Source organism: Carassius auratus, chromosome 1, assembly GCF_003368295.1.
Source record: "Carassius auratus strain Wakin chromosome 1, ASM336829v1, whole genome shotgun sequence".
NCBI classification, from domain to species: domain Eukaryota; kingdom Metazoa; phylum Chordata; class Actinopteri; order Cypriniformes; family Cyprinidae; genus Carassius; species Carassius auratus.
The window spans coordinates 30329407-30341588 of record NC_039243.1 but is presented as its reverse complement, the minus strand read 5'-3'; the positions used below and the strand labels follow the sequence as shown (position 1 = coordinate 30341588).

General features: G+C 37.2%; 1 protein-coding gene across 3 annotated transcripts in view; it reads left to right on the top strand.

The window, feature by feature from the left end:
* Nucleotides 1–12182, top strand: part of LOC113107091 (paired box protein Pax-5-like) — a 40022-nt gene that overhangs the window by 14372 nt on the left and 13468 nt on the right. For 2 of the 3 annotated variants that reach the window (XM_026269295.1, XM_026269304.1), the window contains exons 6-7: nt 4184–4356; nt 11228–11357. In XM_026269295.1, coding sequence (XP_026125080.1) covers nt 4184–4356; nt 11228–11357 — 303 coding nt within the window. The remainder of the gene's footprint in view (nt 1–4183; nt 4357–11227; nt 11358–12182) is intronic. The other variant, XM_026269314.1, reaches the window with a different exon arrangement.

The following is a 12182-nucleotide window of genomic DNA, read 5'->3' as shown; positions in this document are numbered from 1 at the left end:
TGCGCAGTAACGTTTGTTTATGTTATTGCCGCTGAAACCATCCAGAATTTTTGCAATAATATATATGTAGTTATATGTAAATGTAAAGAACAAATGTTTTGACAGCTATACAACTGACACTAAAATAATGCAATAAACATATGCAATATAAGATGTAACACAAAACTCTAACACACACACACACACACACACACACACACACACACACACACACACACACACACATCGACGTTCATCCAAGGTCTAATTAGGCCGACGTCTGTCACTTTAATTAATGCAACACATCACATCCAGCAGCGAGGGAGGGGTGACTAAATGAATTTGTGTGTTGTATTGACATGGTGAAACTGCGGGTGGTCAGTGCTGTGATGTTTTGCAGTATGTGATGTTCTGCATGCTCGCAGCGAGGGATGATCACATGGGTTTGCACAAGGCATAAAGTAATATTAGTGATAGTTTAAGCTGCTATAGGAGCCTACACTGCTTGGATAAGGCACATTAGGGAAGTGTCCAGACTGTGTATGATGTTGTGAGCATGGGAAAGACCTCTTCACCAGATTTACAGCAAAATAAATCCTATTCCAATGTGAGTTTTCCACTTGTATTGAATGTGAAACGATAACAAGTCAAGTACCTCGAAAAAGGAAAGAAATGTTTTTGCATGCAAACAGCATATGCAAAGAAACATAACGCAATGAGTGCACCAGTGAATCAAAAACATACAGTGTAAATGATTCCTGAAATGAAAGATGCTTATTCTTTGTAGTGGAAACGCACAACCAGTGTTGACTGATTCCTGAAACAAATGTCGCTTATGAGCCATTTCTTCATATTGAACCATAAACATACAGCGTGACCAGTATAGACAGATTCCTGCAATGAAGAAGTCTTATGAAACAGTTCTTTTTAGTGAATCAAAAACATACAGTGCTAATAATTACATAATAATACAGAATTTCTATGCTGAGTGGTAATGCTTTCAGAAAGGAAGACAAAATGCATGTTTAGTGAAGCAAGACACTATGATTTCCAGCTGCACACAAGCAGGAAAGGATGTACCAGAGGGTTTGGATGGCTAAGTGTGTGTGTGTGTGTGTGTGTGTGTGTGTGTGTGTTTTGGGAAAGCCCACTGATGCCCTTTGACCCAGGGGAAGTGATCTGAAAGAGAGAACTTGACTTGTGGGGCCTCTAGAACAGAAGCATTGTGTCTGCCCATTGTCTCTGAACGGAGGAAGAACGGATGAGCGGAGGAGTGGAGGAGAGGAGAAACAGAATAAAGAAAGACAGGAGGCCTGTGGTACAGTCCAGTCCACAAAACGTGAAGGTAAAAAGGCACAAAAAAAATAAAATAAAATAAAAAAGATAGTTGTTATTCTGTTAAATTTAAGAAAACGAGATCTGGATGTTTGTATCCATAGTGGACATCTTCAAGACAGATGCCATTTTTAATTTGTCCCAATTTTATTCAGGCATTTTTATCGCTTTAATTCTGTAGAATATTCTGAATGGAAGATAGAGGAAATGTTTAATAAGGTGGGGATTGTGAAAGAGAGGTGGAGCAAGAGATGGAGAGAGAGAGAGAGAGAGAGAGGGAGGATAGCGGATAGATGATAACAGTGGGATTTGTTAAAGGTTGGTTTCCCATTTCAGAGACTGATACTTTGATCTGTCAAGGTTGAAACACACACACACACACTACATGCATCAAGTGCACAAGGAATCCACTGAGCAGTTTTCTGTGCTCCCAAAAAACCTTCAAACTCACCCCTGAGAGAAAGAGAGAGGAAGACGGAAAGAGACAGAGGGGCACAACAGTGATCTCATTGTTGCAATAGTCTCTGCTTTTGAAGCAAGAAAGATGCCTCTTCTGTGTGTGTGTGTGTGTGTGTGTGTATAGTGGGGTTAACCCTGAATGCAGCTGGACTGTATTGTGACTGGTTACAGAGAGTGGTTCCCTAAAGCAGGTTCAGAGGCTGAAAGACAAAGGGCCAGAGAAACACTGGCCAGCATCTGAATACATAAGTCCAATAAGTCTGTTTGTGCGCATGTGTTTTTTTTTTTTGGGGGGGGGGGGGGGGGGAGGGGTGTAAACTTGATGCTGGTATGCTATGTTTGTTTAAATTTGGTGGGAAAAAATCTTCTTTTTGTCTCTCTTTTGCTCTGATATGGCTGGGTGGGCTTCCAGTTCTGTCCGAAATTGCATTTCACACACGGTGGCTACCAGTAGGAAAGAGTTACACGCATGACACACACATCAACAGTCACAGATAAACACGTATCTGTGTAATAATAACAATCCATAACAAGTTAAAGTGATTCGACAAGGATATGGATGTTTTAAGACATCTGAAGCAGCAGAAGTTTAAGTGGAAATAATAGGAATTAGGTGACATTGTACAGACACATTTACTTGTGTTAAGCCGAGGGTGAAAGATGCCCATATGCAGATTCATATGATCGACATGATCAAACTTGTGCAATTCATGCCAACTTGAGTGCTGTCTTTTCTTTGGAAAGAAAAGGGGGACAACCACTTACAAAGAACTTCTACATTTCATGTAAATTACATTTTTAAGATGATAATTTGTCATAAAACAAATGTCATATTAAATTGAAAAAATACGAAGTTAATGCATTTTCACTCATAGTTTCAGGTGTTTTGGCCCCTGATGCATAAATACACAACCATGCACATAAACACTCCAGAGAGCATCAGTTTACAAACTGGCTTTTTTTTTTACAACCAAGGTATGTGTACTGATGCACTTTCAGACATCTTTTGTGTGTGTGTGTGTGTGTGTGTGTGTTTGTGTGTTTGTGTGTGTGTGTGTTGTCGGTGGACAGCCTTTGAGAATAGTGGAAAGCAATAAACCTGCTGAAATGGTGCCATCTCACAGACATGATTGATCAATTGAATTCTATCAGACACACTGACCGCTGGGATTAAGAGGGTCAAAACAACGGAGATCATACACTCTCTCTGTGTTCTTTCTCTCTCTGTGTGTGTGTGTGTGTGTGTGTGTGTGTGTGTGTGTGTGTGAGAGAGCGTTTAGGCTTTGTTGAGGTTAGTCGAGATGCTGAGGTGTATTAGGGACACACGGGACCCTCACGCCATCAGTGAGTCAGAGACTAGCAGATCTTTCTTTTAAATAACTGCAGACGGCAGTAAACTGGATCTGAATTTCCATTCAAATGCATCAATTTCTGTGTTCAAATGAAGGAGGAAAAGAGAATGTTTGGATAGCTGCTTTGTCTGCCTGTCATTTTATCCTTCTATCCCTCCGTATCTGTCTTTCTCGTCTTGTGGGGATTGCTCTGGCCTCTGACTCTGACTCCCTAGAATAACCTCTCAGAGGCATTTTGAAGAAATGAATTGGCTCTATATCAGGGATTTTCGTTTCTATTCTTCCTTTTTCATCCCTCTCTCTCTATCTTTTTCTGTCCCTGTTATCATTTGAGGGCTGTGGCTTTCTCAGCTCTTATAATTGTCTCTTCAGAAACTCAACAGCTCAGTAATAACTGACTCACGCGTTGCTTTAAGACTCACTCAAAGTGGAGAACACAAGTCCAGGAATCTGTGTGTGTGTGCTTGAGTCTCTGTATGTTAGTTTCCAGAAAAGTACAAGTAAGCTAACGATCATGATGACAAAAAGAAATAAATATTTGTGTGTGTGTGTGTGTGTGGAAGTAAAGTGACTGATGCTGTAGGTCATGTGACAATGCTAAATTGGTGAATGTAGTACTTTTTTTTTTTGTGATGTATGATTGTGAAGTAATTTAATTAATTAGTGTCACTAAAGAGTTTCAGATACCCCAAAATATGTTGTAACAAATTAGATTGAAGTGAATGTATATTATACATACAGTGTATATTTATATATCAAAAAATAATGCCTGAAGTTGAAGCAGCACCCATATGTTAACCTGTTAACTACCATGAACTAACAAATGATGAATTCACCATTTACCATTTCTGGTCAAAATTTTGGGCTGCGAAATATAGTCACTCCAATTGGAGTCCGTGCCATCAGGAGTTCCTCGTTCCTCGTTAGTTATTTTCACTAGATCTAAAACCCATGCTTATGCGTGATAAGCACTCTAATTCTTAAATGTCCTATTTTTGTAAATGTTACATTGTACTTTATATTGCTTCTTTATGAAATCTGTTTGAATCTCTCTCCAGCTCTACAGGATTCTCCATTGGTGAATGGCCACGCCCATTCAGGGCGGGACTTCCTGCGGAAGCAGATGCGAGGAGAACTCTTTACACCGCAGCAGCTCGAGGTATTGGACCATGTCTTTGATCGACAGCCCTATCCTGACATTTACCCCGTCCCTGACAGCAGCAGCTTCAAGGTAAGGGCTGGGGGGGTAGGGGTGTGTATCCTGCCCCGCTGGTTGTGCGCACCTCCTCTGAAAGCTCACGCTTGCCCTTGCCTGGCTGCCAGTATCGCTTGACCCTGTCCCAACCCTGCTGTTGACCTATGCGTCCTCACACTGAAGCTAACAGTGACCTTTCACCTCTCTGAGCTTATGCTGGGGCTTTGATCCCCATGGTGCTGATGTCTGCTCTATAGAGTTTTTGGTTGAGGTTAAGTCCCAGCACACTTGTTCATTAGTTTGCAAAAGTTACCTATACACATGGCATAATGTTTATATGTCCAAGTGACCACATCAGATAGATTCTTAAGTCTTTTTTTTTTTTTTTTTTTTTTTTATGCATGATGAGGCGATGTTTCATTAATGTTCAGTTTTAATTTTGTTTATGTTCTAGTGAGCTTTTGGCCTCAGTCACTCTTCTTTTAACTGCTTAATATATATATATATATAACATTAGAATTGCATAGAAATTAATACTTTTATTCAGAAGAAATGCATTAAATTAGTCGACAGTGATAGAAAAGACATTTATAATGTTAACAAAATATTTATTTTTTAAATAAATGCTGTTCTTTTGAACTTTCATTGCATATGCATTTTTTTACATTGATAAGAAATATTTCTTGAGCAAAAAATCTATATATTAGAATGTTTTTGACTGAAGTAATAACTGCTGATCACAGAAATAAAATACATTTTAAAATATATTAAAACACATAACAGTTATTTGTAATAATATTTCACGGCATTACCGTTTTACTGTATTTATAATCAAATAAATGTAGCCTCGGTGAGCATGAGACTTCTTTTAAAACCAGTTATGAAACTACACATTCATTAAATGAAAAATAGCAGCTTTGACAGTATGACATTAATGAAATTTTGTCAAAGTTAGATTGATGTAAAGGAGGATACATGACGTCAACATTTTTAGTTTAAAGAAAATGATCTGCGACTTGACCAAACTTGACAAACTGCAAATGGAATATTTCCGCTACAGCATTTAAGACTAACACTTTTTACTAAATATCTTTGGTTTCCTCCATTCTGGTCAAAGCTAGGTTTGCCTTTGCAGTATGACTGCAGTATGGCTAGACAAGCTAACATATAACAGATAACATGCAAAAGTACAGCTGTATGCACAGACAGACGCATAACGTGTGATGCATAAAAATTGATCACGAGAAAAGGCGTTCAAAGACGTCACTCAAAAGTCAAATGCTATCATCCATTCAGGCCAGTGTCAGAGTTCTATAGACTTGTCTGAAAGACCCCATAATTCCTCAGTCCATTTCACCACTGAGCGCTGAGGCTGGCAAGGTCAGAGGTTACTGAGCAGGGCATTAACCTTAGGGTCAATCCACATCCCTTGGGTGTGTGCAAGTCAGGTTTGTTGTGGCACAAATGATCAGAAAAAATGAGAGCTGGGAGTTTTTGAGCCGTCTGTTTTTTAGAAACGAGAGATGCATATGCTAAGTGGTCTTGTGTGATTGACTGACAGGTGGCTTTCCCTCCACTGACAGTGTGAATGTTGCTGAAGGAGAGAGAAATGATGGAGAGCTCGACTCTGTTCGAGTGTGTTTGTGTCTTCTAGGGGCAGGAAATGAACTTGGGACTTTATTCCTTTCTCGGTAGCTGCTGATTAGATTAAGATCCATAAGTGCTCAATTATATACAGTGTGTACAGAACATAAACACTCCCATTTAAACTACATTTTGTAGCTTTGCAGCCTGAAATGAAGACGGACACAGTTTTGATTAAGCACCCTTTGCTTTATTTACTGCCTTTAGTTGGTTGAGATTTGTTTCTACTAACTTTGCCAATCAAAACGAGCACAACTGATCACAGATGAAAGTCAAATGGCTTTGTGTGCCATTGAGAAGATGATTAACTACACCTGATTGAGTTTACAAGTCATTTTTAGGAGGGGGCAATACTTTTTCCAACTGATTCAGTTTTTGTAATTTTTTTGTATGTTGGTGTTCTATCTTTCACTTGGATGTTATAAGTTGCACTGAGTAAATACAGCTAGATAAAACAAAAACCGTGTCCATCTTCATGTCAGGTTGCAATGCAAAAAAATGTGATTGTTTTAAAGGGAGGTGATTGTTTTCTATAACCACTGTACATTATATAAAAAAGCGGTGTGATATTACCTTTTAATAACAAAACAAACTGTTTACAGTAAAACAGGCCAGTGAAAGGAACTTTAAAGTGTAAAATTAGGTGCCTTAATGCAATAGCACAGTTTCACTTTTTAGTATAAAAAAAACCCCAATAACAATCTGAAAATAGATTACAACATGAACCGTACAATAATGTTTTTTGTATTATTATTTATTTCTCTTTATTAAGTGCCTCTCATTTTAAAATGTTAAATCATTAAATTGGACTCTTCTCCGCTCTTTTAAAATAAAAGAGTTAGATGTACTGTCAAAATGCACCGTAACATTCAAAACTCATGAGACGTATTCTGAACTTCTGCAACTTTCTAACTTCACAAATTCAACACGTTAACTCCTACTGGTAGATTTTGTAAATACAACTCATGTGCACAAAGCATCTTTAGGCTATTTAGAAGTAGCAGCTTAAATTGGAAAGATAAAATCTGCAGGGATGACATATTTTTGTTAGCATTGACAAAAAGCAAGATTTTCCCAATGGCTTTTGAATTCCTGAAGAAAATGTGCTCTGTGACCAACAAACTGTAATTTTATGCATTTTGTGTTAAACGGAATTTTATGCATTTTTGAATACCTAATACATTCATCTTTTATAAAACCGTTCACTTTTTATTTAAAATCAACATGTTGCAAAGTTTAAGTTAGAATAGTTTGCAAATGTTGCAAGTACAAACACAATGTGAGTGATGTTGTAAACATGATTTAAGAGGACATTCATGACCAGTTTTCAACTAGGAAACTTATATTCACAAATAATTGCAAAAAAATAGAGGTGAAGATAATCAAAGATCAAAACTATTTATGTATAGAAGTCTTACATGCAAAGCAAGAATATCTCTCTATATAAATAGACAGATCTGCTTATGTATATACAGTGCATATAAGTCTCTACCTATAAATGTGCCATCAAGCTGTTTCTATTAGATAGTGATGACATCTCTTTTCTCATCTTTCATCCTCCTGTGCCCTTTCTCTGCCTCTTTTACATTTCTTTCCACTTCTCCTCTCATTTGCTCTCTGCATCTCTCAGTTTGTGGTGCTGGAAGGACCATTTAGCACCGGCAGATCTATTAATTAGTGTCCTGCACTTCAAGGGGGAGCTTATAAAACAGTGCACTTCCTCTTTACATCTCCTTACATTATGCCAGAGATACATCAACAGCCCAACAACCCTTACACTGAACTAATTACTCAACCAGACCCAGAGAGAGAGAGAGAGAGAGAGAGAGAGAGAGAGAGAGGTTATGCAACAAGGTTATAATTACAGAAGCATCAATTTTTGGTAAAACTACGTCCCCTATATATAAGATTTTAGCAAAAAAGTACAGAATCAATGTCTCAAATAAAGCATTTAGAATGGTGAGTGTGTGTGTTAAACATGCTGAGAGTCTTCTAAATACCTTCCTCACTCTTTCTCAGTCCCACACACACATAGTGCAGTTTACAGGCTCTTTTAAGAGACAATAGATACAAGCTGAGGGGAAAATAGAGGAAGGGAGATAGAGGGAATGGAAGAGAGAAAGAGTGCCTAAGAGGAAATACTATTATGTAAATGCGGCTGCGGGTTGGGGTGAAATTATTTTGGTGTCGGGCGATTAGGGTCTCATCTGTTATTGATGTGCACAGAGAGGAGAGCCATTACAGAAGGGCTGTGTCAAAAATGACCCCTGAGAAAACTGTGACCCCAGAGAGAAATCGAGAGAGCAAGGAATACAGCTGAAGTTTCAGACAATTGTTATTAAGTCAAAAAAAAATTTTTTTTTTTTGATTATCTTATTTTCATCTCAGTTTATTTTACCGACCCCTTTACTTTATACTTTTATCAATATTTATCTTTATCTCTCTCAACGTCTGGCCTCTTTCCAATCTTTGCCCCAGCTGTGGTGTGTGTGTGTGTGTGTGTGTGCACTGTGCCAATATGTGAGATTTGTGTGTTTGTGCATCATGGGCGCTGATGGGTTGCATAGCTTCAGAATAGACAACATTTACAGGCTAAAATGAGAATCATCCATCTTCACTAGGATGCTGTCAGAGGCAAGGCCAAACTTCATATTCCCCAATTACTAGTGCTAACCTTCCCATCTACATACACACATGATGAGGGTCGGGTGCGAGTCGCATAGATAGAGAGGGAATACCTCTCAGACTGAATGACTGAAACAGAGAAATAGACAGTGGAAAGAAGTCCGGGATGGAGAGAGAGAGAGAGAGAGAGAGAGAGAGAGAGAGGAAGTGGAAGCGTGAGCTGTGATTGGTGAAGTCACAGTCTACTGCCCTCTCTCTGGTGATGAACACTGAGGTGTTTAAGAGGTCACTGGGATACACACACACACACACACACACATTCACACATAAACACTCTGCCTACATCGTTAGATAAGGATTTAAAAGTTGTGGTTTTCGTTTGTAATTCTAGTGACTTTTACTTCATACATACATACATAAATAAATAAATAGACTTTAGTCACACCGTTGTTCAAAAGTTTAGGGTTAAAAAGTTTTTTATCTGTTTTTGAAAAGTGTATTATGCTCACCATGTGTTAAAGCAATATAAAGCATATAAAATTGATACATTTGATCAAAAATACAGTAAAAATTAAATATTTTACATTTAAAAAAACTTTATTAAAAAACTTTAACGTTATTTAATCCTGTGCTCAAAGCTGTATTTTCAGCATCATTACTCCAGTCTTCAGTTCAGTGTCACATGATCCTTCAGAAATCTTTCTAATAAGCTGATTTGGTTTAGTGCTTATGTTAAATATTGATAAAAATGGTTGAAAACAGTTGTGCTTATATTGGTGTCACTGGACCACAAAACCAGTCATAAGGGTCAATTTCTCAAAATATTAGATTTATACATCACATGAAACCTGAATAAATAAGCTTTCCATTGGTGTGGTTTGTTAGGATTCTTTGTTGAATAGAAAATTTGAAAGAACAGCATTTATTTAGAAAAGTTTTTGTAGCAATACAAGCCTTCACTAAGTCTTCACTGTCACTTTTGATCATTTTAAACTAAAATGGCAAAGGAAATTATTTAATTATCAACACTCAGTGAAATATTTAGGTTCTATTAATCCTTTTTTTCCCCGTTGTTAGAGTACTGAGATGTAGAAACTTAAATAAAATGTCTTTAAAAAGCACAATTAAATATTAATAATGACAAGTGTAAATGTAAGCCCTATGTGCTGTAGTTCAATGAAGAATCACTTTGATTCATAGAGGTGAGTGACTCATTTGATCATTTCCCCGAAGGAAAAGGCTGCAGATTTTAATTGAGTAACTTTTAAGAGTACAAACACAGATGGGCAGACATGCATTAAAATCCACAAGAGGATTCGTATTCCCAGTAAAACAGCACAAGCTTACTTGTAACTTAAAATGTATTTACAGTAATGTTATGATGTAACTGTACGGTAACAGCATGGGGAATGTGTACGATAACAGGGCTGGCAAAATCACTAGCCTGACATCGCAGGACTATTGCATCTTCCAGTCGGGCAACCAAAAGCGTAATTTCATACAACGTACAAATACAGAATTATTCCTCTTTTGCATCTTCTTGAGCTTGAACGCACACATAAACACAAAATGCTCTCAAAATAGCCGTCTCAGCAAGTATTCTGGTAAAAACAGTTGGTTATGTCTTACATTTGTATAGAGATCGGTGCAGTCGTTCTTAAAGGGACAGAAGCCTTTAAAAACCTGCTGCTGTCTGTGTGACTAATGTTAATCAAACGACAAAGCACAACTTTCAATAAAGATTAATCTATTTATAATTTATACAGTGAATTTATGCAGTGTTATTTTACACTTAATTATATTTCTGTACCTGAAAAAAAAATCTAATGGCCTTTGTTCTATTTTATCTATGCTTGACATTTTTTATTTGTTCATATCTTATTACTGACAGTTCATTTGGCTTAAAAAATGTCAGACTTAAATTTTTTATGCTACTAGTTTTTGCTGTGGTATCAAATAAGTGTTCTTGAGATAAACAAGTGTTCTTTAAATAATAAAGAAACATTTTTTCGTGCATCCATCTGTGACTCAAAGTCTGTAATGCGATCTGAAACATGAGTTGTGTAATCTGTTGCAGCCCTTCTTTCTCACCTTGTAATTTGAAGGAAAAATACAGTCACTGAAGTTTTTGATCATGCTTATTTATATGCAGTATAGTTCAGCTTATGTCTCTTTTATTCATTCTGGGTTACCAAAATCTGAAGAGTGCCTTTCTGAAAGGAGGGAGTTTGAAATCTTGTGAGCACTGCATCAGGATTTTGTTGGGGTTGAATTCAATCCTAATCAGGATTATTAATAACCTCCTCCTGGACTAAAACAGAAGCGACAGCCACTTCCCAAACTCTGCCATCAAACCACTTCCACACCTGAGTGACAAACCCCATTACCGCCAATGGAGATGAATCACTGTGGGTGTGGGGTGGGACAGAGATCACTGTTAGTAATTGATCATGAAAGCACACAAGCGGGGTCAGTCTGAGGTCAGCCATATACATCATGGATGTACACCACCACTACTCATTACTAGTTACTATGCACCTGTGAAGCACAAACACAAAGATGGGGGTTAACATACAAAGTAATTTCATAAAGTTGATTTTCTTCCATTGTAGCCATATAATGAAATCTCTTTCCATAGACACCCGATTACTCGGCTATGGCATCTTTGGCTGGCGGATTGGAGGAGATGAAGAACAGCTTGGCCAATCAGACGGGAGCAGAGCTGGGTTCCACTGTTGCAGGTCCTCAATCATATCCACTTGTGTCTGGTGAGCAAACTGTAGTTTTCACAGGAGTGCTTGCTTGATGACCTTCAGTGCTGAAATGTCTTTGAAATAATATCAGCTGTTGGTTGAACACACAGACAAAAAAATAAAAAAAATAGACTAAAACAATGTACTTATAAATCAACACTGAAATTTTAAGTCATCAGAATTGCAAGATGTTGACTCACAATTGTGAAATATAAACTTGCAACTCTGAAAAGACAAGTCTAAATTGTGAGAGAAAATGTTGCAAAATTAATAGAATAAGAATTGTAACTTTTTATTTATTAAAAAAAACTTTAGAGAAAAAAAATTGCAATACTAAAACATGAACTCATAATTGCAGAAAAACATTTTTTTTAATTCCCTGGCTGAAACAAGCTCTGTTTACTGGATAAAAAGCAAAAAAAAAAACAACAACAAAAAAAACAATGTGATATCTCACGGATATGGAAATGACTATATACTTTTTAACATTTTGGAATTAAAAGGCAGACAAATTTTTGCCATGCTAAAACATTTTCATAGCTAACACTTAATGTATTCAATATAAACACAATTAAATTATATATAAACAGCTAATGAATAATGAACAATGAATTGATTTCTATGTAAAATGATACTAGGAAAAAAAATCTAAAATATGGTAAAAGGTTTCCAAAACAAGTTTCCAAACTGTGACCTTCTTATAGAAAAGGGTGAGCGAGAGAGAGAGAGAGAGAGAGAGAGAGAGAAAGAGAGAGAGAGAGAGAGAGAGAGAGAGAGAGAGAGAGAGAGAGAGAGAGAGAGAGATCTCTGGAACATAAAAAAGTCAGAAGTTGAAGAAAC